At 35.3% G+C, this 27,833-nt stretch overlaps 1 protein-coding gene and 1 non-coding gene across 2 annotated transcripts in view; one reads left to right on the top strand and one right to left on the bottom strand.

Moving 5' to 3' along the window:
• LOC108977249 (TWiK family of potassium channels protein 7-like) overlaps nt 1-24,302 on the top strand; it is a 41,060-nt gene extending 16,758 nt beyond the window's left edge. Inside the window, exons 2-8 of the mRNA XM_018946854.1 lie at nt 14,913-15,074; nt 17,839-17,962; nt 18,349-18,498; nt 19,854-20,045; nt 20,159-20,274; nt 20,497-20,589; nt 23,502-24,302. Coding sequence (XP_018802399.1) covers nt 14,913-15,074; nt 17,839-17,962; nt 18,349-18,498; nt 19,854-20,045; nt 20,159-20,274; nt 20,497-20,589; nt 23,502-23,657 — 993 coding nt within the window. The 3' untranslated portion in view covers nt 23,658-24,302. The remainder of the gene's footprint in view (nt 1-14,912; nt 15,075-17,838; nt 17,963-18,348; nt 18,499-19,853; nt 20,046-20,158; nt 20,275-20,496; nt 20,590-23,501) is intronic.
• On the bottom strand, nt 15,336-15,407 carry Trnag-ucc. The gene has a single exon. It is a non-coding gene; the product is annotated as a tRNA-Gly (tRNA).
• Nucleotides 24,303-27,833: the final 3,531 nt, after the last annotated feature.

The raw sequence follows: 27,833 nt of genomic DNA, 5'->3' as shown, positions 1-27,833 counted from the left end.
AAAATTGAAGGTAAGTGATAAGTTCAATGCCTCCGACACTGCAGTGTATTTTTTGTGATAATTTGGATTTCAAGCTTTTGTGCTTAAATTTAATTGAGTTCGTGTAAGCATGAATGCAATAATTTAAGTTAACACAACAACATGAGTAAATAATGCTTGTTGTTATGTTCAGTTGCAATGATTATACTGATAAGACTTGATAGCTATGTATGGCGTATTAAAAATTATGACTCATAAGGAAATTAATCGAGGTAACTCAAAATAAGGGAATAAGAAACACGACACATGAAATATTAAACACAAACTATGAATCATACTTCCTTCTTATTCTTCTTCTTCTTCTTCTTCTCTTCTTCTTCTTCTGCTTCTTAAATAAGGTAGTTACCGCTTAGACGGTTTCATTCGAGTTTACAACAGCCCGCCAGTCGTTCTTCCTTTTCGCTGTTTGGCGCTAAGTGAATATTCCAAGTGTAAACAGGTCCTTGTCCACCTTTCCATCTTTCGATGCTTCCCCCGGCGGGTGCTGCGTTGAATACGGGGATGATGGGTGACTTGTAGCATTTGGTCTTTGTTTGTCGAAGAGGACTTTTTCTTTAAGTTAAATCAAGCTTGTGTGCCCCTGTCGTCATTCAGTCGGGCGGTGAATCTATGGGCCTTGCATCAGTTCAGTAAGCGTTGGTCAGCAATCAGAACTTATAAAAGCTTTCTGTGTAGAACGGAAAAGCTTCATGGAACTACTATCCCATTGACATACACGCGATGAAGTTAAGAATTTTGGAGGACGCAACTTGACAAGGTTTCAGAGAGGAAAATGGGGTGTAAATATCTGAACACTTACATATTCACCATCCAGTTTTCCACAGACTAAAGTTGATGCATCTTGGCGAATTGGCTGGAGTGGATATTAGCAAGCTCAATAAATCTGCAGCTAGCTCTAGGCGCTTTGTCGTTACAATACGATCTCTCTGATCCGTTTTTAAGAGTTCTGACCATCACAACAAACAAGCGTCTTTAGCAGCCACAATGTAACTATAGTCTCACCAGTATCAACTTATTTGAGTAAACCAACCTAAGAACTTGATTGTGATCGGTCAGTTGACATAACAAAGTATGGTTTGTTTGGTAGGCTTGTCAGCTATGTGCTATAGTTATACAACGATATTGACGATTCCTACTAAAGAAACAGCTTCTTGGAGAGAAAATGTGGTGTACAAAATTCCGGATCGGCATCGCAAAACAGACGGTTACCCATGCCCATCGACTCAGTTCATCTAACACGCTGGGTATGATAAACTTCTTGGCAAACTTAACCCTGTTCAGGGGTAAGCGACTTTTAAGGGCATCTATGCACTATATGTATAAGTATATGTAAAGACGAGAAAAATATGCCAGCAAAATATTAAAAAGTGATAATGGCAACACTTAGACGGAAATTCTGCTAAATAGTTACAACTTTTGCCAAAAACTCGCACGAATAATAAATTGAATGTGACATTGTTAGGGCAATATGTTAAACGGCAGTCACGTCTTCAGCAGACAGGTATTTAAACTTATGGAAATTCTTCTTTTCACGCTTGTCATCATGCCAAAAACGGTCCATGCGAGCGAGTTCAAAGCACTTTCAACTTCCAAACTTCCACACTTCTTTCAACATCATAAATTTGGTTGAGGCCAAGGTCACTGTAGAGCCTCAAATGTGAGGAAGTATAAATAAGTATGCCAATATTAAAGCCAGTGGCAGACAAAATCTGCTTAAGTAGCTGCTGTTGGCAGTGAAACAAGGACGAAATGTCGGTTATTGTGAGCGAGCGTTGCCAAGTAATTCAGCAGTCAGTTGAAGCAGTGCAAAGTACAACAATAACCAAACTGTATTTACCATAACTCGCTGACCTATAATTCCATTATGTTTGTATGTTGCTGTAATGCATAATTCAGCATGATTACAGTTATAGTCTGCGCCACTTGAAACATAAAGCGGCAATAAAAGAACATACAAAATCAATTGTGAATTGGCGCCGGCCAGACGACTGAGCGGATTTTGTTGGTGTTGTCTTACTAGCGTGAGTTACTCTAGTGAAGATTGTTACTTATCGCTGATTTGGAATTAGACGGAATTTTTAGTAAAAGGCAAAGGAAAATGGTGTTTAGATACAAACATATTATTTGATGTAATTGAAAAATTATCTTCTTTTTTTACAGAAAGCTAGTAAAATAATCTCAAACTGAATCAGCAGTTGGACCAAAGTCTCAGTGTGTCCAAAAATATGTCGAACCAAAAAATATTGCAATAATTCGAATAAAAGTGTATCTGCTAGGCGTATACGTAATTATTTGCAAATTTATTCTGTCTGGCTTCGATTGTTGAAATGATCCCAACGACTTCTTTAGAGGACTGTTTTGATAACATAAAGCGATTCCAAAGTTTACTAGTCTAAAAGTGTAGAAAATTTTAACAATTTTTTCCATTGTCTCAAAATTTACTCATTTTCAAAATCAAATCTCGTTCATTTGTCATATATCATTACAGCTCGCATTTTCTCGAAAGCACTTTTTCCGATTCATTTAATATTTGGCGTGAATGCTCTTTAAATAACAGCTCAATTTAAAAGTTATTGTTTAAAAGAGAGCGGTACCCACTTTATACAGAGCTTTCATATTACCAAATATTCGTGAATGTTATTATGTATGTGTTCAGTTGATATCTGTTGAGAGCATGCTATCTCGAACTACTTCACTTTACGGTCATCTAAAATTATTTTAAAGACTTTTTAGATGTTTTCGTCGGCAACAACCTCCTCAGGGCATCTACTCGTTCGTCACTTTCGCGCCTTTAGAAGGTTAAGGCTAACTAAAAATCATATGGATTTAATTCTAGTGGCGTCATCTGTGTGTCAAACCTGTGTCTTTCAATTGTCCTTTTATGTCTCTATCGTATTATGTAAAAGGTGATCCATTTCGAGGTTACCTACATATTTAAAGCAAATTACAGAAAATCAAATTGAAGGGGGAATATTTACTATCATTCGAAAGAAAATTCTTTGGCATAAATTTTTTGAAGATTTTCTGCTTCAAATATTGGCCGTGGCTACGTCTCAGTTGGTCCATCCATTGAGTGAAATTCTCGATGACACGTTCGAGTATTTCGACTGGTCACTGACGCATGACGCGCGTGATGTTTTGCTTCAAGGCCTGAATCGAAGCGACCGCATAGACTCCAGACTTTCTATATACTCTTAAAAAATTTCTAATGGTGGGATATCACTCTATTTGGTAGCCAACCGACCGACCCAAAACGTAAAATTATCTGCTCACAGACATGTTCTCTCAATGAATACATTGATTGATGTGATGTGTATTAGGTGGCGCCGTCTTGTTGAAACCACATTTCGCTGAGGTCACAAGTTTCAATTTCAGGCATCAAATAGTCCTGTCCACAAAACACACCAAACCGTTATTTTTTCTAGATGAAATGGCAGCTCTTGATTTTTTTCAGGCTGCTCTTCGTCCCAAATGCGGAGAATTTGCTTGTTTACATACCTACTGAGCCAGAACAAGTTTGACTCGAAAATGTCGGATCTTCTTGGAACTTTTCAAGAGCTCATAGAGCGAAATGATGTCGCTTGTGAAGTCAATCGTCTTCAGTTCTTGTACCACTGCATTTTGTACGTTTTCAATTCAAGATATCGACGTGAAATGAATAAGTCATTCCATACGTCAGTCTGTCCGCTCGTCAAAATCAATTTCATCCCCTTCATAGTATTCGGATTTTCCAATCTTCCAAACACTGGTTGTAGTCACTTTCCGGGATGGCCTTCAGTTCCGTCTTCGCWGCGGCTTGAATCTCCTCTATCGTATAAAAACGGTGTCCCCAGAGCGGTCTTTTGAGTTTGGTGAACAGCCAGAAGTCGCAGGGCGCTAGGTCCGGTGAATACGGTGGTTGCGGACCGATATGGATTGAGCTTTTGGCGAATTGATCACGAATTACGAGGGAAGTATGGGATGGTGCATTAAACCAAGAATTGTCTTTCCACAATTCCGGCCTTTTTAGGCGGATAGCGTTACGCAAACGACGCATAACGTTCAAATAATATTTATTGTTGACTGCTTGACCGATTGGAAGGAATTCATAATGCACAACACCACGATAATCGAAGAAAGCAGTCAACATGACCTTGGTTTTTGAGCGACTTTGGTGCGATTATTTTTTTTTTTTTTTTTTTTTTTGATCTTTGCTCTTTTTTGGCACGGTATTCGCTACATTGATCCGTTGTTTCGGGGTGGTAAGCATAGATCCAAGTCTCATCGCCAGTTATAATGCGTTTCATGACATCCTGGTAGTCAGAAAGTATCGTTTCACACACTTCAACGTGACGCTTTTTCTCAAAAAAATTCTATGTTTTCGGTACCAGTCGAGATTTGACGCGCTTGATGCCCAAAACATCCTTCAAAATGCTATTGGCTGAGCCTTTCGCCATGCCATCTCCATCAGCAAAGTCTCTAATTGTTAATCGACGGTTTTTCGACACCAAATCTTTGAATTGTTGAACGTGAGCTTCGTCGGTTGAGGTTGATGGTCGCCCTGGACGCTCTTCGGCTTCGACACGTTCTCGGCCGGCTTGGAACTCACTATACCACTTGTAAACATTTGTTTAGACATAGCCTCATCACCAAAGGCTTTCTGCACCATCCTCAACGTATCCGCAGCAGAAAATTGATTCCATAAACAAAATTTTATGCAAATTCTTTGCTCAAAAGTCACTTTTAGCAGCTCACAAACCGACACATATCTCAAACACTAACGAATATTTTGACACGAAATTTGACATAAATGTGACTGGCAGTACTACCAACCTAACAAAAAAACTAATTCTCCAAATCCTTCGACGCGCGCATTTAAATTCAAATGCCTTTGAAGTTATGCCAAAACCAATTTCCAAATTCAATCCGAGATCCACATGACACTAGCGCCACAAAACAAATCGCATGCAAGAGAGATTTGTAAATTGAAGTGCAACTCCGGCAAAATGAGATAAAAACAAAACAAAATGGCATAAAATAAAATAAAAATTCACAGTGTGTAAAATGCAATGAAATCTGCTTGCAGTGAAGCAAACGCTTCGCATTTCCTCAAGCAGTCAGCTGTTGGAAAATTCCTGAGTTGCTGCAGCTGACGGAGCTTAAGTCGAGTGGTTGCTTCGCAGAAAAAGAAGTAAGTGTCAAAGGGCTATGAGGAAATAGGTTCAGTGGTGCTCCTGAGAGTTCTTTATTGTAAGTAACGGTACTGAAATATGTATTGAGTGCTTGACTTCAAAGCATGAATTTCCAGTGAGGATTCTCACAATGCATTTGCTGCATTTTCTTGCAGCTTTCGATTTTGCATTTACATTTCTTTTCATATATTTGTTGTTGCATTTTTATGTATCATTTACAACATATTCTCCTTGCATTCACTTGGAAATGTATCACATTAAGCCAACGAAGCGAATTCCCTTTGTAGTTGCATGCATATTTGGACACCCTTTATTGGCGCACATTACTTGCATTTATTACATGAATATTCGACAATTTACTCGAAACATTTTCTCGGAATTTTTGCATAGCTTGTAAAAGCGATTTTCAAGCAAATCTAGTCGTTAGCTTTGCATGCATTTCAAGATTTTTTCTTTGTGAACGTGAGAGTGTCAATTTGAGAGGAAATTGAAACGCATTAAATAGTTGATTGAAAATTCTACAACTGAAGATGATAACGGTCCTTTATGAATCGAAGAGTATACAGAAGTTCTTGAACGGTCAGCTAATGTTGCTTCATTTCGTTCAGAAAAACTTGATTACGGAATTTGATCGCAATATGAGGATTTCTAATAGAAGTGTTACGATGGTAAGGTTGAATTTCTTAATGGATGGAGGAGTTACTACGAAAAGCTTTGAGAGCGATTAATTTTTATTAGGTTGTACTAAACTTACAATATTATGAGGAGAATCAGTTTTAGTGATTCTAAAATATGAGGACAACCGGTTTGACCCATCGCGAAATATGAAGAGAATCTATTTAACTAACCTTGAACTACGAAGAAGGTTAAACTTATTATTTTTGAAAGAGAATGAGAGTCAATACTCATCCCGATATGAAGAGAGTTTAATTGATTCATTCGGCAATACGAAGGGAATCGATTCAATTCATACTGCACGAAGATAGTGAGAGAGCCGATTTGTCTTATCTTGAACCACGAAGAGAATCAATTTGAATCATTTTGATTAACAAAGAGAGCCCTTTTATTTCATCCTGATACGAAGAGCGTCAATTTGTTTCATATTGAAATACGAAGGAAGTCTATTTGACTAATCATGAACTATGAAGAGAATTCATTTAGTTTATCGTGATATGAACAGAATTTAACTGACGAGATGAGATTCAGTTCATTCTGATACTAAAAGAGTCAGTTTTGTTCATTTTGATATACAAATAGAGTCGATTAGACTTATCATGAGCTAAGAAGAGGATCGATTAAGTTCATTCTAATATGAAGAGAGTCACACTAAGTCGTCTATTAAATCAATTTTACTTCATTTGAAATATAGAGTAGGCGAAAAAGTCATTTCGTATTTCTAATCAAACTTAAACTTTCTTTTCTATTTATTATGAACTTTAATGAACCAAATGTGTACTCTTTTCCATTTTCCCGCTAGAGAGTGTAAAACTTTTCTGGTTTCTCGGCGAAAAACTGCGACGAGCAATTTTCACAGACTTCTCTTGAAGCCAACTTCACTCCATTAAAGGAGTTCTGCATTGACCGAAACAAATGGTAGTCTGATGGCGCAATGTCTGGGCTATATAATGGATACATCAGAACTTCCCACCACAGCTTTCTCAGTTTTGGTCATCAAAGACGGTTGATCTGTTCTGGGTGTTTTTTTTTTCGATTGCTTGCATCAATCTTATCAGTTGTTGACAGTAAAATGCAGAATCAATCATTCGACCAGACTGGAGCAGCTCATAGCGGATGTTTCCTTTCCGATCCTACCACACACTCAGTATAACCTTTCGCGGCGTCAATCCTGGCTTTGCGATCATTTGTTGAGCTTCACTTCGCACATTATTGTCACATTTGATACACTTTTAGTTTTCTGGTACCATTCGTTTCAGAAATGGCTCGATTTCATTTCGTTTCAGCAATATATCGCAGATGTTAATTCGGTCCATTCAATTTTTCACAGACAATTCATGTGATACCCAAACATCGAGCTTCTTTTTGTAGCCAGCCTTTTTTAAATTGTTCAAAACCGTTTGATGATGAATGTGATGTTTCTTAGAGAAGTTATGGATACTTGTGTGATGGTCCTGGTCAATATTTGCCATAATTTCGTCTATTTTTTCAACGATAGATCGACCGGAATTAGGTGCAACTTTCACAACGAAATTTCCAGAACGGAAGCGAGCGAACCAATGTTGTGCTTCACGAACTGATGCAGCATCGTCTCTGTAAACTTCACAAATTTCATTGGTGACTTTCGTGAAGAATGCCACATTTTTATACAAAAATGTCAAAATAAAGCGAATTTCTACATTATTTTCACTCATTTTTGAAAAGCTGTAACTATTTTTTCAACTTCGCCGAATTCATTTTGTGGCTTMATGGAGCTAAAAATCGCACCTTTCCAACAATATACGTATGGTATGACACAATGTGATTGGTAGCACTGGAGATATACGACTACGACACCATCTATTGAAAAAATACGAAAATACTGTTTCGACTACCCAGTATAAAGGGAGCTAATGGCGGTATAGTTTTGGAGTCGTTTAGTCAACCGCTTGTATTTTCGTTGAACATCTGAAACTGAGTCGAAGAGTTAGTGTTCTACCATCGTCACATATGTATAGTGATATTCAACTTTCCTACCTCTGCCTAAATATTTGGTAATATCTTTTCCTTCAAGTATCAGACTATTATTATATTTAGTAGGAGTGATTTAATATGGCGGAGAACAGTCCCTCAGCCATAGAGAAATTATTCTTTCTGACAAGTTTTTATGGATAAAGCTAGTGCTGTGCATACACCAAAAAGAAGGCGGTTTTATTACTGTTAAGATTTTGAACCAAGCTTCTAATTTTCATCATCAGCTTCAAACTTCCAGCCTCTATTTTTTTGACATACAAAGTGAAATAGATTGAATATTTTTGTTTTCTTATCAAAGGTGGTGACCGGACCCTCATTTAGGTTTCCTGTAAATTTAAGCGGAATCGCTCACATAATTTTATACAATTTTTATTCCTCATAATACATCACAAAAGCAATGGACCACATTTTTCTTAAGTAAAAGTCTTCCACAAATAAATGTGAGTTCACTACACTCTTCCCACTTTTAAAAATCAGTAAAATCTTTCACGCATGCATAACTCTGCTCGTGGCAATAATGTAAATCAATAAGTGCTGGAGATGTTCGTGATTCATCCCTAACCTCACACCTTCACACATTTTCACGTTTTCATTGAAAAGCAAAGTGAAACATTCTCTTGCCACTCTTCTCGGGCAAATCAATCAACAATTTTCGAACAGAACAGAAAAGGTGCAAATACTTTTTTATTATAAACACACATTTGTGTTTTTGCGAAAATTTACCGCGAAAAAATAAAAATAAGATATTGAAAATCTGTGAAATCTTTTGTTATTTTCTTTATTTCGCGTATTTGGGATTTTCACAAGAAACATCAATTATTTTAATTATGCCAATGCTCAATATTTGGCCAATATTTTATAATAGAGATGTATTAATTAGGCATTTTGTTTGTTGTAAACAATTTCAAATCATTAGCAACATTTAAAAGCGAAATTTAAACAAAATTTTACAATTAATTCAATTTGTAAGAAGTAACGGCATAAAAGTGGAGCGCGCGCGTGCCGTTAACTCATCACAAATCAATCAGAAAAGTCGATTAGTTTATTGATTTTACATCACTTGAGTTATATACTCCCCATGTGGGCGTGTTCGCAATCAAGCATTGATTTAGTAATGACTTTTTGTTTATTTTCGAAAATTGAAATGTTTTTCAGAAATTCTTGCGATTTGTCTTGTTAAATATTTATATATGCAGAATAAACTTGTGAGTTCATTGTCAAGGAATTTTGTATGCATTTAATTTAATTATTGATGAAATTCTGATTTTTCATGAAATAAAATAAAGTGATGAAATTTATTTAAAAATACGTAAATAAGTTTCTGCCAGATGGCCACTCTACTCAGAAATATTTTCAATTCTTAATTCTTTTCAATTATTCAATTTAAAAATAGGTGGCCACTCTTCACTTAAAATTTTTTTCAGTTGTAAACTTTCGTAAAGCTGTTCGGTTTGATATACAAATTGCAATTTAATGTTCGCTTTATCAAATTTATTGAGGTTTAATTTTAAACAGGTGGCCACTCTTAAAAAAATAAAGTAAGTTATAATACATGTTTTTTAAGTCCGTGTAGTTTAATACTCTTATCGTAATATTAAGTTTAATTAATCATTTTTATTGAATTTTAGATTTAAAACATGTGGCAACTTTTTTCAGAAAATAATTCTAAGTTTAAGCTTTTATAATCCACTTTCATTTGTTACGCTACTCTAATATTATATTAACGTTAATTTTTCTGAGATTAAAATTTTAAACAGGTGGCTACTCTTCTCAGAAATTAATTCCAACGACAAGCCTTGTTTAAGCACACTAGTTTGTTACCTATATTGTCATACTATGTTAACATTGTGTTCGTTTTATTTAAAATTTTAAACAGGTGGCCACACTTCTCAGAAAATATTTTCAGCTCTAATTTTTCATAAAGCGGTTAAGTTTGTTATCCATATTGGAATATTACATTTTTTTGTCGATTTTACTGAATTTAAATTTTTATACAGGTGGCCACTCTTTAGAAAATAGTTAAAATAAAATTCGTTTTTTTTTTTTGTTTTGAATTTTTGTTTTAATTTTTTTGCGGTGTTGTAGCGCTTAACTTACTTTAGGAACTCAAATTAGTTAAAAATATAAGCATGTGGCAACTCTTCTCAAATTTTTAGTTTAATGCAAGCTTAGTTAGCTCTTAAATCACTTTAATTTGATATTTATATTGTAATGCGGCATAACCGTTATCAATTTTACTGAAGTTAAATTATAAAAATGTGGCCACTCTCCTCAGCAAATAGTTTGATTAAAGAGCTTTTTTTAAGATTTTTATTTGCATTCCACATTGAAATCTTATATTTAAACTTTTAAAATATCAAGATTACGAAAATCTATTGAAGTACAATTTTAAAACAGTTGGCTACATTCCTCAAAATCACTATACTTTTTTAGTCTTCCATTGACAATTTGGTGTATCTCATCAGTTAGTGTTGTAGTGCTTACTTCTTTTTATGAATTGAATATGAAAATGTTCAAAAATAATAATAAAAGGTGGCAACCCTCCTCAAAAATTTTTAGGTAAAGGAGTTTACAGTAGCACCTAATAAAATTGTGAGGGGCATTGTTGTACAGCTTTACTAGTCGATCTCCTATTTACTAAAAAAAAAAAATATTGCTTGCAGTATTTACATCCTAACATAGGGTTGCCAAGTATTTTTTAATTTTATTTTTTATCTAATTTAATGTTTTTTATTATTGTTTGTTATCTTATTGAAACGGAGATCTCGAAACTCGCCTTAACGACATAAAATGTTGTATTTATTCCTTTTCACGGATAACAAGCCGGCATATCTAAGATTCATACAAGAAATTGAATAAACCACATAAGAAGAAAAGGCGTCTCGCATATTAATTCCTATAAGTTCACACCTACTCATATATTTATTATTTAGATATTTTAGACATTCAGCTGTGAGCATGTAAGTACCTTACCGAGGTCATTACAAGACGCGCGTGTTTTTGTTTCCAACTAGAAAAATATATTTATATATTATGCAAAGAAGTCTACACATTTTTATGCTTATGGTTATTAACAGTTGGCCTATGGGGTGCCAGCAAAAACGTGACTTTTTTATTGATTTCTCCGCTTCTTTCAATGATGTCACGTGACTAGAAATATGAAAACAACAAGGTGCTCCCTGAACATATGAAAAATTAAAGCATGAAATTTTTTAAATCTTATTGTATGGAGTACCAGTTATTTCAAGAGTTTATACCAACTGATCAAATTTGAGTCGGACTGGTCCATATAAAAAGAAAAACATTTTACCCTAGATTTTCACAACTTCCTGTGTTCCTGTTATGTTTGAACTCTATTTGACAATTAGTACGTTGTTGTTGTAGCGGCAGAATTCTAGTTAACAATCGGTTCCGTTCGAGTAGCGTAGACCCGGCTGCGATGCGAACGGCAGTTGCTTATGACGCAAACGTTTCTTCTGACGATTATTACCATGGAAAAAAAACTTGAACAACGAGTTTGGTTGAAATTTTGTGTTTCAAATGAAATCACTGCGAAGGAGTTGTTAAAAGTGTCGCAGAAGTATTTTGAGGAGTCAATTTTATCACGAACACAAGTATTGGAGTGGCAAATGGCTTCATCAATCAAATCAATCAATCAATCAAAGATCATGAAGTCATCGAAGACCTACCTCATGTGATTCAAAAATATAAAAAAAGTTAAAGAATTAGTGCTTCAAAATCGTCCAGTGGCGTCAAAGGGATAGAAGAGGATCTCAAACATCTCCTATGTATCGACTCAATTCAGTTTGGTTAATGTTTCAGGTATGAACCGTGACAACGCCAAGACCAAGAAACCGAAAACTTTTGCAAAAGCAACGTCAAGTAGAGATCGCGAAAGAGATGCTTGACAACGTAGCCGAGGATCATACATACATGCCGCACTGCCAAACTGGTGGAGAGATATGTGTTTATGAATATCGAATCTATCCAACAACCTCACGAATAGCGGTCCAAAAGTGAGCCGAAACCAAGCAAAACAAAAAAAGAAATCGCTGAAAGCATGTAAGGTCATTTCAGCCGAGGTTTATGACAAGTGCACGGAAAATTGGATTTCGCGTTGGCATGCTTCTCATGCCTTATTAGTCTTTTCGAAGTGGATAATAAAAATGTTTAATATGTGAAATTTTTTGTCAGTCCGGGTCAAATGTGATCAGTGTGAAAACTTTCCATCGTAATATAGGTATGCATAACACTATTTTTTTATTTTAATAAAAGAGTAACTTAAAGCTCCCCCGCCTTATGGAGATAAAGCGCAATGCCAAATCAAAATTTTATTATTTTCTAAAACTTTCCGTCTCCACTTAAATCAACTTAAGCTACTTTACTGTATATACGCAAATACTGGTGATAAATATTCTACGAAATAAGAAATTTTACTTTCCATTAATCATTTTTCGAAAATTTCGCACTTTTGTTTATATCAATAACTTTTGGGCTATTTCTGAATGGAACAAGATTAATGAATTGGTTAGTGTAAATTGCTCTATACACACTGTTTCTGCTTACATATATTATATAACAGCTTGCGCACACACTTTCTCAATAATTAAGACAAATGTTGCCAGGCAAACGCATTCATCAACAAAACAATTAGATTCGATGACGTTGTTGGCGCATTTTTAGATATCCGTTCTCACTATCATTAGATTTCGTACACAATACTATAAATATGCTATAAATTTTGTAGATGAGATAATTACAAAATTTTCGTTATACCTCGATCCAATAATAGTCGCAGCAAAATCCTGTATTGCGCATGCAAAACCGACGAACTTTAAATTAATTTTAGAATGTATTTTGTAAATACTTTCAATATTCGATTATGGTTTAGACTGAACATATTGTGGGATATTTCAATTTAATTTTTTATTCTAATAATTTTTCTGTTTCTCACATATGTTTGAGTTCTTGAGCCTACCATTATGTGATCAATAAACTTATTAGCTTAGCTTAGTGTTAGGTTACTATGTTAATCCTAACAGAGATCTCCTTTGGACAGCTTAGAACATAAAACCCTCACAAATCATCAAAGCGCTTGAAGCCTCTAACAAATTTGTTAGGGCTGTTAATGTTAGTTTAGCGTATGTCTCCTAGTTTGTCTAAAGTAAAACTGCTGAGATGTTTGGACCTCAGTCATTGGAATGTTACCACCTCACCTTGCTTTACACAACTTTGACAACTTTTTCAAATACGGCAAAATGAATTTTGTTAAAGGCAAGTACTTCAATCGATCTTCGGCATTTTGCTTTGAACTAAAAGGATCTCGCAGTCGCACAGAAACAGATCCTAGACCACGGTTTGCTAAGCACCTGCGAGACCCATTGGTGCAATGCTAGAACGCTAGATGCCAATAAAGATCCAACTTATTGCCATTCCGATATGAGCGGGACCAGAGTTGAGCTTCTTTTTTAAAATCCTATATCTTTTACATACATATATCGTGTGCTCAATCATTGCGATTGTTGGAAAAGGCTTATGGTAATTCAGTTTTAGTAAAAACACAAGCGTACGAGTGTTACAAAGCCTTCAAAAACGGTCGACATGCCTCGTTCTGGACGACTTTCGACATTTTCAACTGATGGAAATATTAAAAAAAAAATTAAGGATATGGCGTTTGAAAATCATCAGGTAAATGTTCGAGAGATAGCAATAGAGCTCAGAAAGTTTTAAAACATATTAGAATTGAAATTAATAACCATGTAAATAACCGTAATAATTTTCAATAACTGCTTATGAACGCTAACTAAGCGCTTCAGACGATTGAGTAAGGAGTAAGGATAGTTAGATGACTTTACCTTGTCGTCATAAGCAGTAAGAATTCTTTGCTTCAGTATCAATATTTTATTTTTTTATCGATAAGTTTTTGTGTTAAATTTTTGTCAATAAAACTTAATCAATAATTTCACAATTCTTAAAAAGACAAAGAAGGCCGTTTTTATTTTTGGCTCTAACAAATTGAGCGCTCTTATTAAATTTTTGGTTCAGATTTTTCAGAGCACTAATTCTAATCTCTTAAAACAGAGTTCAAAATTGATTAGGTATCATTTCTATTAATAATTGCTTTCTATTTTTTGGCCTTTTATTAGTAGACAAAGAGTGTAAGAATGCTGAGGTCAAAAAGGTTTTACTTAGTACACAATTCTCAGATTTAAAAAAAAATCCAAAAAACATTTAAATTTTTTCAAAAGTTTTTAAAATTTTTTTTTTTTTCTAACGTTGTAAAATTTGTGTTTACAACTAAATTTAGTCTACTTATGAGAATAAAAGCGTAAAGTGTAAACAACTGCTTTGTCCTAATTACGTATTTATTGCAGTTCCAGACTAACTGCACTCGTATAAAAGATCAATAAAGACTTTTCAAACACAAAATTACCACAAAACCGCCAAACGAACACGAAACCATAAACGAAAATAGAAAATATGCACACACACACACACACACCCCCACACACATACACACACATGCTTTCACACATCCGAAAGTCGAACCTACTGTTTCATAAGTTCATAAAAATTCGATTTGATGCACAAAACACAAGCACGACGGCACAAATCAGCTCTGTTTTCCTAAATGAACAAGTAATCCGTCAAATTCGCAGGAAGCCATTCAAATGCACAATAGACTCTTTAGTGTAGCCGGCCCCTCGCGCCACCGGCCGAACAGCTGTCTACTTTGCTTGAAACGAGCTGTCCGTGAGTAGCGTGAGATAAGCAACAGACACAGCGAGAGATCATGCAAATATCCGTATGCACACAGCACAGAATAATTCTTGGTGATTTCCAGTCGCATTTTTGCCTTTTGTTTGTTTTTCTTTTTTTTTTCTACGAAATTTTGCTTTGTGGTCCACGAAGGTAAATAAAAGCTGAAAATAGCGCACGAAGCACGCAGATTATATTTATAAACTTTCTTTAGACAAATTTCTTATAGTTGTTGTTTTGTTTTTATCGTTTCAGGTCTTCCGTCAACTGGAACGTCCTGCGGAACTGGAACGTTTACAGTATTTAAAGGGTGTTGTAAAGACACATCGCGAAAAATTCATCACGACCATTTTAAATAATACAGATGTGTTAAATTTCAACGAGTTAGTAGCGAAGGAATTAGCAAAATACGAGGTGGTAAGTACAGCCGGAAGAGGGAAATTTCCAAAAATTGGTTTTGTTAGAATATGAATGGGTTTTTAGAAAAAATTGTCAAAATATTTCCACTATAATTATATATATTTAATATATTTTCAAAGGCTTCACTGCACTGACCTATTAGGGACGAGTATGAACAATTTATCAGAGATACTTGGTTAGACGCAATTTTATTTACTTACGTATTAGTGTGTTTTAAAAATTATAATAGCGAAACAAAATTATATAAAAGATTTGTTGTGCGTAGGCCGGGAATCGAACCCGGATCAACTGCTTGGAAGGCAACTATGCTGACCATTACACCACCAACGCCACATCGGCAATCGCTTCAATCATCTGCCATGCGAGTCACACTTTAATTCACGCTCTTGTAGTTTAATCCAAGCTAAAAAATAGTTTGTGCACTAAACGCCGCTCAATTTGATAATAATAATTTATTGTTGTGTCTTATTTTTGTTTGCGATAAGAGAGCACGCTAATGACCTCATTGTGGTACATGATGACTTCTAAGCAACGAAAAATGTCACAATATTTCATTCGTACTAATTTGTATATACACTAGGGTGATTCAAAAAAAAATTTTTTTTTCGTTTAGTACTCTGAAAAATGAGTTCCTTGACACCTCTAAGGAAGCCTCTCCAATAATGAGTTCTTAATTGTAACGGGAAGGTCCTCCTACTTACAATTTTCTATTTTTTCTTATTATCATATATACTTGAAAAAATATCTTGTTGCTTAGATTTTGTAGGAATTTGAATGCTCTGCCCAAAAGGTCTGTACGATGTTTCCGTAAACCCAACCGTTTAAAAGATATTGACAGTTAAAGTTTGATTATTTTTGGGAAAATTTTTTATTTCTTATGAATTTTATAACTCAATGAAAAAAATCATAATGAATCGGGTCTTGTCGGACCCGATTGACCCTTAGTTTGAGTATCTTGAGGACTTCCAAGTAGAACTTGGCGTTGACGGCTTGTCCAGGGTGAATAAATTCAGGGTAGGCGATGCATGAACAAAAGCATTGTTTTAACTTTGGATTTGCTCTTTCTTTCCTTTTTTGGCCGAGGAGACGCCGGCGTGTGGCACTCGGAAGACTGCCTCTCTGTGTCGTCATCATACTCAAAGATAAGCTTAATCATATCAAACGTCTCTGTAGCAGATTTACCGAGTTTCTCACATAATTAAATTGCGTACCTTTATTCTAACGGACGCTGCAACCCTGTATATCGGCCTCGATCCCGACCATGTACGATTTAAGTGTCATTCCACCTTACCAAATAGTCCTTTTATTTACCGAGGCATTGTTTTGATGTTAAGCCATCGACGCCAGGTATCTACGTTGAATAACCGCAGTCCATTTGTACGTGAACGTGACTTTAGGTTTTGAGATATTGAGTTCAAGTTTTGCATACGTCCTCTTCTAGCCAAGAAGCTGCTCGTTTTTTGGACCGCCGATATCGGACTACTATTCAAGTAGCTGTCACACAAGCTGACCGATCAAAATCGTTTCCTTGTATGGAAAACTTTTTTATATGACGGAATATTTAACGATATTTAACAAAATTTATGGTCTTCCAAACAAATTGTTCAGATCCGATCGTTATAGCATCTAGCTGTCATACAAATCGGCCAATCAGATTCAAGATAAAGATCTTTTTACACTGTTTATGTAGGTTATTTCGGCTTCATTTCAGCCAAAGTTGGCGCCTTTTTTGTTTTTTTTTTTTTTATTTTCTGAATTTTGAAATTTTTCAGAATTTTTCAAAAAAAACCCGAAGATTGCATTGCTTTACAAAATGATAAGTATATAAGTACTTTTATCTACCTAGTTTAAGCCTCTCTTTTCGTTTCATTAATTTTAATTCTGAAGAACTATCTTAATCTCCACCAGAGAAGTTGTGGGTTAAAAATTTAGATACGAATTTTTTTTTGGCGTTACTAGAATTACATTTACCGTGCGATTCTGTACGGTGATACAGTATCAAGTCTCTAATTTTGATAGAGACAATTTTTGACACTTGAGACGATTTTGCTATTCTGTAAGTGACAGTCACAAAATMTATTACATTTAATAATTCAGAGATGCTTTTAAACTTGGATGAAAATAAATATGTCGATAACCAAAATTAAATTTTCTATAACATAGTCAAAAAAGATAATTATCAATCAAAATAAAATTATATGTTGATTTTGTTTCATAATATTTTCGAAATTTTTGTAAAATTGATTTATTTTTAACCTTTTTGTGTTTGAGTTGCTTACAAAATATAAAAAAATTACAATCGATTAATATTAATGATGATCTCTGCTCAGTATATTCAAAATGGCAGACAAGAGTCCTTTTGTTTTTTGTGACTTGCTAACTACCAGGTCTCAAATTTGAGGCAATATTTTGAGGCTAAAGCTAGAGACTTTTTTATGAATAGTAACTAGTCACAAATTGAGATTTTACCACAAAATGTCTCAAACAGAGATTAGAGACTGCTTACAGAATCCCGCTATTATTCGAAAGAAATAAGAAAACCCCAGCAAATGAGCTTTAAGCTCAGTAATTTCTCAATGTTTATAATACATATATATATAAACACAAAAAAAAATAATAATTTATGTAAATTCGCGAAACAAGACAAAGCCATTACACATATCATATCAACTAATATTTACCTATCGACCCACTCGTACACACATATCTAAACCCTTAAGTGTAAATATTAATAATAAACAACTCATTATCGCTCACGCAGGCCGTGCAGGAAGCCGCCGAGGGTGGTCTACTCATTGAGGCCGATAAAGACTTTCCAGAGCCCTATGAGCGCTGGAGCATTTTACAAGCTGTGTTCTTCTCATCGACTGTGTTAACGACAATAGGTAAGTGCTAAGGCAGCGCTGCGATTAACACATACACACACACACACAGAAATGCTAAGAGCAACAGTTCCCACTGTGCCTGAAAGCCTCGACAACAAAAGCAATTTGAAATATTATTTTTACATGAAGATGTTCGCCTGAAATATAAACAAAAACACAAATGAATAATAAACAGGCAGACAAATATAACACATGCCGCATTATAAACGTCTGGCGTTTCAGGGGAAAGGGAAGTAAGTCATGCTACGAACAAGAAAAACTTTTCGCTCCGCATTTCCCTTTCGTCACACTGCACTGCATCCTAACATAATATAATATGTGTGTGTTGTTGTTTTCATCCTGCAGGCGCATAAAAATATATATTTACTTTTTACCGTTATTTTTAGGTTATGGCAATATAGTGCCCGTAACGACGGGCGGACGTGCTTTCTGCATTTGCTTCGCTCTGATCGGCATTCCATTTACGCTCACCGTCATCGCAGATTGGGGCCGGCTCTTCGCGACGGCCGTCTCGGTGTTGGGCAAATATATGCCAAGTAAGTAGTGCGACAAAAGACTTTGCGAAAGTGTTCATTACTATACAGGTAAAATACAGCTGTGGTCCAAATAATAAGTACAGTTGAGTTATATTATTGCTTAGAGCGATCCGTATTATCTACAAGTTATATCAATAGATCAATCCACGGTTACTGCCGAATTTACAACCTGCTTTTCCTTTTCGCTGCTTGGCGCCAGTTGGAAATTCCAAGTGTAGCCAGGTCCTTCTGCACTTGGTCTTTCCAATGGAGTGGAGCTCTTCATCTTCCTCCGCTTCCCAGGCGGGAATTGCGTTGAATACCCTCAGAGCTGGAGTGTTTTCATCCATTCGGACGACATGGCTTAGCTATTTCGAAGACATATTCATATCAAACCCTGTGGAATTTTCTGGAACCTTTTTCTAGAATTTTTTCGTTCTTCGTATGTAGAGTAGGCACTGTGTGTCATCACGGCAGACTTTCAGCACTATCTCTGATTTCTTTTTTATTCCTGACTAAATTGATCAATTTAGATCCCATAAAGCCTCTATCTCAACAAATATTCTAAGACTCTAATCAGAATTTTTAATTTACCCTGCTTTTTTAGAGACTTATTTTGACAAAAATCTAAACCAATGTTCAATGTACAGAAGTGTCGTGGATTAAGTTAGAATAAAATGTCGATTCGAAACAGGTATCCCATTTGGATGCCTGAGAACACCGGTCCATTGTGATACTCAAATACTCCTAAGTAGTGAACGCAAAGACCCACAAAAATAATAAAACTTAAATAAATTTGTTGAAACGGCTAATATCAGTTGCATCAGATTCGCCGACTGCCGATGTATCTCAACCTCAGTCCTGAATATGCTAGGTATGGGCGGAGAAAGTACCTAAATTTTCCAAAGCCTTGAAAGTTTGCGTCCGTTAAGATTATCAGCTTCATGCACGCCTATTCGACAATGCATCGTTGCGCTGAGGTGAATCTTACTGAGAACAAGTAGTTCAGTGAATATCTTGCGGTCCGTATTAAGTCAACTCGCGCCAGAGATCCAGGGTTAGGACGTAAGAGTATTGCGGTAAGATGACACTTACTGAGAACGGTGAGGTGATGATCTTTAAGGGTTTGAAAACTATTTCTAGATAATGTTCTAAGTGCCGTCGAATAGTATTTCAGAGGCCCGGATTCTTCTACCTCATTCAACGGAGTCTTACTATGGATATTCAGAGACCAGTCTCCAAGAGTCTCGTCTCATCTTCCTAATACTAATATTATAGCAACTGCACTTTTTATTTTGTCCATAAGTGTAGTCCAGTAGCGCATCCTTTATATTTCTCTCATCTTATTTTTTCCGTTTATAACATCTTTTACACAGAATTTCCGAGCTTTACGAATTTCATTGGCAAAACATGGTTCTACGCCGTTTTGGCCGTTTGCTTTCTGGGCGTCTACTTGGCTGCGGGCGCTTGGTTGCTGCTGCTGTGGGAAGATGACTGGACATTCTTTGACGGTTTCTACTTTTGCTTCATCACAATGACAACCATCGGTTTCGGCGATTTAGTGCCGAGTATGTACAGCTATCATGTTTTGGCGCTTTTCTCACTTCTTCTCTCCCGTCACTCTTCCGCTCATTATCATCACAATTGAATTTATTTTCTTTTTATTTTTTCATCTTTGCAGAAAAACCGAATTACATGCTGCTCTGCACTTTATACATTCTCATCGGTCTGGCGCTAACTTCCACCATTATCGAGCTGGTGCGCCGGCAATATGCCACCAGTTGGGCGAAGCTGCAAGTGAGTGTTGCATGCTGCGTAACGGTTATTATTAGCTGCATGGCAATAAATTCTCGAAGCGTTTGCGCTAAATCAATTATGAAACTTTTGTATCACTTTACTTCTTTGTTCGCTTTTGTTATTGTCTACGCGTATGCGCTCTTTTTCCAATTCGTTTTTCATCTGCCTTTTTGTTTTTCTTGTTTGTTTTTTTTTTTTTTTTGCCTTTTTTATTGTTGCTAGGAACTTTCCGGTCCGATGGCGGAGACTTTGCGGCGTCTAGGCGAAACTGCTGGCTATGGCTTGGACTACATGGCCTTGCAAAAAGTCTTAACGGTATGTATGTTTGTGTATTTGTACTCGCTCATATATAAGGAAGGTTGGCGGGGAATTTTAATTGTACAGAGAGTTTATGGATTTTTCCTTTCGATAAACAAAAACTACTGCCAATAGTTTTAGTTACTTTTTAATATGGATTATTGGTTAAAAGAAATAATTATATTATGGCTTACTATATAACTGTGAATGTATGTTTCATAATGTAAATATGTAAATAGCGTACTAATGAAAAAGTTTGTTAAAACTCGAATTCAGATAATAATGGAGGATTAGTGGCATATTACAGCTCTTAATCTTATGGCTTATTCTTTGTTGATGAGTTCTCTAATAAAATCCCGACAGTTCTATCTACTTTCCAATACCGACACCTAAACCAATTTACTCTCTTTAAAAGAGTTCAGTTGAATTCCCACACTCATCGTGCTATCTTATGCGAACACTATTGGTTGCTCTAACTGCAACTGCCATTGACGATTTTCTTGCTGATTTATAAAAACTTCATCCTGTTAAACGACACAGCATGCTTTACATGGTCTTTCGTCTATACTCGTACTTGTATCTCAAGGTTCATTTCAACTTGAGCAATTTTTGGTATCACACTGTTTATACTCTTAGGCTACAAAACCTAAACTAACCTAACCTTTATATGGGTTTCATCAAGGTAGAATATAATTTGTACGGTGTCATATCAGGTGAATATAGGGAGAGGTTGCTAGTTAAAATTATAATTTTTAGTCAAATAATCGGTCACAAGCGTCGATCTATGAGAGCAATTTTTGGTCGTCAGTCAATTTGTGCGGCACAAACCGTGCACACACCTTTCGTAAGCCCAAAAGTTCGGTCAAAATGCGATAAATCGATATTTGTGCAATTCGATTTTCATGAATTTCAATGATGAATTCGGCTGATTTTTGATGAATTTTTGATGAATTCACGCACAGTTTCGATGGAATTTCCGGTGATCACGGATTTCCGATTTTATATAAATTCATTGGCCCACATGTTGATCGTCATTTGTATCCTCACGAAAACATTGAAACCACTCTTGCACTCTGCTGCGGGATAGGCAATCATCGCCATAAACTTTTTTCATCAATTGAAATGTTTCGGTAAAAATTTTACCAATTTTAAACAAAATTTAATGTTGGCTCTTTGTTCGAAGCTCATTTTTGTACCGATCACACAAACATACTGACACTTAAAACGCAATAACTTCACTTGCAATGGATGAAATGTCTAGAAATTCGCACGATCGATAAAGATAGCAAATTCTAACGCACCAAACGACATATAGATGGCGCCACCAGGTGGCGCTAGATTCAAAAAGTCTTAAGTAAAGAGTTTGCTTTGGAACGCACCTTGTAGTTGAACTGAAAGTAAACTGAATTTCGGTGAATTCGCAATGGAAATATAATCACAAAAAGGTCTGAATTTATGAAAATCAATTTAACAACTTCAGTCGACCTTCGGCATATATTTTTGTATCTCCGTGTACGTGTTCTCAAACATAAAAATTGATTTGCGTTTCGGGTAGACAATAATTTTTTACAATCTCTAAAGATACCTCTGAAAATATTTCAATATTTTGGTAGTTCGTGACTGTACATACATATAGTATTTATTATCTGAGCAAATTTTTTACCTCAAACTCTTAAATACTTTTAATTAATGCCAATTATTCAATTATATCGATTTTAGATATAAAAAAAATACATTTGTAGCTATTTGTATAGAGCCTTTAATAATTGTATTTTATTTTTAAATATTTCCCCATTTTATATAATATGTCGTTACTAACACTTTCTACTAATCACATGTTTCGAAATCTATTTTCAATTGTTTTTTAACTTCCATACTATAGCGTTCTGTAGATGATGTAAAATTAAAGAAATTACTACCCGTAAGCTTATCAGGTTATTTTACGTTTTAAAAACTGTAAATAATGCGACATAAGACAGTGAAAAGGGATTGGGATAATATGTTATTTTGAAATTAATATTTCTATAAAATATTGTTTTTTTAACAACAAATTCTGAAATGTTTTGAAAAAAAAAAAAAAGTCGACCATTACGATGCCATTTCTGATATTTCTACTATATATATTATTAAATAAAACAAAAACTTTAACTGCCGTGTATAGCAGTGATTCCGGCCTCACCCGTGAATGAAGATACAAGAAGGAAGACTATTTCTAGTACTTCTCTGAACAATAACCCGACCGTAGGGTTGGAAAAGAAATCAAAGATAGCGAAATTGGCGGCGTATCAAGAAAGTTTGAATTATTAGTGATAAATTAATGTGAAAGTGAAAGCTCGCCAAACTTTTCGAGCACACCTCGTATACTTTTAAAATAAAAAATTCAAATAATTTTATCCCAATCAGTTTGCACTGTAGGCGCGCTGTACTAAATGCAAATACTTTACGAAAAACTTATATTACTACTTGAGCCTCAGAAATTACCTAATGCTTTTACGTAAATTGAAATATATTTTTAGACTACTTTTTGGCGCCAAGCTTTGAAATATATATAAAAAAGCAGTATAAAAAAATCAAAGAATTCACAATCAAAATATTTTAATAAAATATAAAAAGCGGCTGCTTGCCTAAGCTTTTAACATGACCTTGAAATTTATGCTCTGCTTTAAAATCGCTCAAGCTTGCAATTTAGTAAAATTTAATTACAAAAATATGTATACATTTTCCTTTAACTAGCCATAATTATATTTATAAGCTTAATTTATAGCTGAAGCTTTCATAAAAAGCTCGCAGAATTTTAGAGCTTCCACTTCTTAAGCTTTTACTGCATATCATGTATTCAAATAAGCCTTAAAAACATATTTATTAGCGCCTCATAAAACTATCTTAACTAAAAAAATTTATTTTATTATCTTCACATCTCTACGAAAAAGGTTTCAATGCCCAAATGGAATACCGGCACGAAGAAGGACAACGCCGACATCGCCGCGCTGGAAGCCATCACCAATGCGCTGCTCAAGGAGGTCAAAGAAGCGCAAGAGAACAAGCCCAAAGTCTTAAAAATTGTCATTTACGAAACATCGGTCTAAGCTAAGCAACGGTACTTAATAAAATTACAAATTAATTAAGTCTAGTTATAACAAATACAATAGCAAATATGTGGAATATAGAAAATCAGCATATTTATTATATAATTTCACTTTAGTTCAAGTTAATAATACGGAGCGCACAAATTTTACAAGAATCAGTGAAAGAAAAACTCGCCAATAAGCATTTAAGTAGCACTAATTCACTAAACAATAATTTCCAAGCATACTTTTAGGCCGTCAGCAGCAAACTAGTTAGGTGCAGTTTGTCTGTATGTTGGCAGCGGGCAACAAACATGTTGGATGCGTGTTTGGTTTATTTGCGGACAACAGCAACAACAAAAATTTGGAAATCGATTGTAAGCATATCTAAGTCTAGCTTAGTAGAGTTAGTAGCGTAAGGCTTCCATAAAGTTAATTGTAAGTAGTTGTAACTAAGTGTGGTTGTAGTTGCAGTTGCTAGATATAGAAGCGTTATCTTCAGTTTTAGTAGTTTAGACTTGTTTTATATTTTATTAACTAATTTTAAGTTTTTTTATAATTAAAAATAAACAAAAAGTGCGAGTTGGCTCGTATAAAAAGTTACGCATACGCCGTGGTAACCGCCAAACGTGCTTGCAAGGACCTCATATCATTTGAGCAACTGTAATTTAGTAGCAATTGTAATATTTATTTAGCTTAAGTAGAAGCATATTGTATTGATTTACTTATAATATTTGTTACTTTTAATAAAAAAAGACTTGAATATAAATATGTGTGGTATTTATTTCAATATTCAAGGAAGAAGAGAAAATTTGTTTTGGTTAAATTATTCGAGAAACAGTAGAAAATAATTTTTTAGTAATTGAGAAAAATAAATTCGCTTGGCGCAAGCTATGTTAGGTTAGGGTTAGGATTTGTTTTTGTTGAAATTTTTATGTTTTTCAAAAATGTGAGAAGTTTCGGAAAAGATCAGATGAAATATTTTCTGACATAATAAAATTTAATTATTATAATTTCGATACCTCATATTTTTAATCAAACTTCAACTTTTGGACCAGAGATATACGAATAGATGTCGTATTGAAAAAATACGAAAAGACTTTTTCGACTACCCAATATTATATTTCACATTACGAGATAAATATTTTGCCAAACAGTTTTATATTGAAAAATATTTCCATGATGCAAATGTTTGAAAATGTAAAAATTAACAATCTAGTTCATGGCCTCAACCCTGAGAGAGGACGATCCTTGCAGCGTTAGACAAAGCTATCATTTCGATCGCCTCGTACACTGATGATTCCACAATAATTACGACGGTCAATGGAATTGATTGCATGTGCTCAAACTTAAACGTCTATCTCTCCGATCTTCCTTGCTTTTTCATTGGACGAAACCTAACCCTCTCCCCCTTTAAATTTACAGAGACCATATTCACAAACTGGACGAAGGAGTACAGACTTGACCTTAATATTGCAGTCGATGGCATTAAGATTCCGACTGTCAACAAAATCCTCAAATTTCTAGCCGGCAGCAAATGGGAAAAGACAAAGAAACGTTGCTGGCAACATATATGGCAATCGGTCGGCCGGTCCTTAACTACGCCGCACCAATATGGTCGCCTAGATGCACTGGAGACGAGGAAGGTACACTACTACTGCACTCCAGACTTCGACAGAATGCATCATTATGCCCCAGCTGAGGAGCATAGTGAACTCTCCAAGCAGTTACTGCTGGAATGCCTTCGCAGAAATCATTCCTGCACCTGCTTGAAGCGGAACTGCCTTTTAAGAAGAAGTCCTTACTCAACTACATCGATACATAAAACAATACGCCATTCATACTGGAGTTATTAACACCGGCTCTCTTTCAGTGAATGGCTTACTTGTAGTCAAACTACGACTCATTGCAGATGAAGGGTTGGAGTTGCCACGAGAGTGACCCAATCGTAGATTCGTACTGTAGCAGATTAGAAAGAACTGACTTTGTCAGTTGAATGTGGAGTTGCATTGCAACCGGGTGCCGGACCCAAAGCATGGACCTCGAACTCGACCAAGGTGCTTAGTGGGGACCATTTCAGCATTCATTGCGCTGATCAAAGCATTGATTTGATCCGCTGTGCTTTTAAGCGCCGTGGGTTAAGGCTGTCGTCAACTCCTACTTTTTCAGAATAAACCCGGACATATCAAACATATGTCCAGCGTGCAATGAGCCCCCGTAGGACACTAGTCGCCTCTTTCTAAGCCCTGCTAACCATACACATTTGATACCTTTCTCCTTATGGTCCCCGTCGGAACAGTACGTTTCTTGAGCCTACCGATGGATGACGTTAATGACAATCTATCTAATTTTTATCATCCTAACGGCGATTAGGTACCCATTACAAAAACAACAACGACAACATCTTAACATCTGATTATGATTGAGCAGTTTGTATGGCAGCCTTATGATATAACGGTCCCATCTGAACAATTTGACCAAATATTGTGGCGTTGCTTTGGTCAAATATTTATGCAAAATTTTGTGTAATTATCTTCTGATCTAAAAAAATTTTTCGTACAAACACTTCAGTTCGATCGGTCAATTTGTATGGCAACTCTATCTGATAGTGGCCCGATATCGGCGGTTCCGACAAATGAGCAGCTTCCTGGGGAGAAAAGCACGTGTTCGAAATTTCAATTGAAAATCTATCACACTGTGTGACTAGCTTATCGCTTGCGGTTAAGTATTCTGCGACCTCCCCTTTCAACCACTCACCCCTTCAACAAACAAAAAGCGCAATTAAGGACGCGTAAAAAGCCATTAAAACCATACAAAACGTATCAATCAGCGAGCACGCAATTTTTTTTCACTCATACTTACAGCTATGTATAAGAAATATATATGTATATATTAGGGTGTTTTTTTATTTTAACTATTCATTTTTTTCAGTCCCTTCACGAAATTTCCTTGGAAATACCCTAAAGAAAATTCCCTGAAAATTTAAGCCTTTAATATTAACATTAGGAACTGGACCAAGGCATGTAAAAACTGTCCATAGAAAATACACTACAATCGTGAGCTTTTATCTCTAAATTCCTACAGATCAGAGGTATTTTATGCAATCGCTTTGACTTTAGACGCATATTTCTTAGAATTGTCACTCTAAAAAAGTGCCCAGTGCAACAAAGTCGTAGCTCGCACCGGCGATGATAAATTTGTAGGAAATTTTATTTGCTATAAAAAAGGTCTGAGGTCAAAATCGCTATCATTTATACTTATCGATATATTAAAAAAACCATAGTATACATATATGGTAAGTAATAGAAAAATATATGAAAATGCTAAGAAGTGGTATTTCCTTAAGCGACTGTGATACATATATGTACGTAACTAAAATAATATAAGAGTGCTTTATCAATTACAGAGCTTCTTTCATTTAGGAGCTCAACTTTACTATATTTTTCGCTCAACTTGTCTTATTAGATGCTATCCGATAGATAGTCGGACCTATAAGTTCTAAACTCGAGTGTTCAAGAAATAAAAAAAAATTATCAGAGCATAAGTTTGTTCCGAGATACTGAATGATTTTCGATCACATTCTAATACTTTTTGTTGCTCTCCGGTATAAAGTTCGAACGCTGGTTTTAAGTAGTGTTTTTGTTGTAGCAACAGAAAAGATTCCTGAAGTAATTTCGAGGCATGGTGTTCAGTTGACAGTCTCTGTCCGGTTAAGAATCCGGGTCTGTTCCGGTTGTTCAGACCCAATTGTCGTGAAAACGGGGTTCTAAGTAGTGGTATCGTCCACCTTTTAAAAATTATTTTATTTTTATAATAAACAGTTTCAAAATATCAATTTACGTTATTCGAATTCTAAGAACTCCGAAAAAAAAACATTTTTTAACTTCTTCTTGGAGGCCTGATTTTTGAGAAATCTGGTAATTCTCGATGAAACTTTAGTTGTGAATAACTCTTTTTAATTCGTGTACTTAAAATTGTCAACAAAACGTATAAGAAAAGATTTAAAAAGTTCGACAATTTAGTATAATTCTGACGAAAGCAATATTTTAGGGTTAGGAATATTTTAAGAAAGTTTTCAAGAAACTGCTAAATTCGGTTTTCGAAAAAATACTCTCGTCTCTAAAAGTTCTAACAACTTCATGAAATGGTTATCATAACTTTTTATAAATCAATTAAAAAATTTTGGTAAAATATTAC

This window comes from Bactrocera latifrons, unplaced genomic scaffold (assembly GCF_001853355.1).
Source record: "Bactrocera latifrons isolate USDA-ARS-PBARC rearing strain unplaced genomic scaffold, ASM185335v1 scaffold_86, whole genome shotgun sequence".
NCBI lineage: Eukaryota > Metazoa > Arthropoda > Insecta > Diptera > Tephritidae > Bactrocera > Bactrocera latifrons.
Note: the sequence above shows the minus strand (reverse complement) of the source record. Positions and strands in the feature narration are given on the sequence as shown.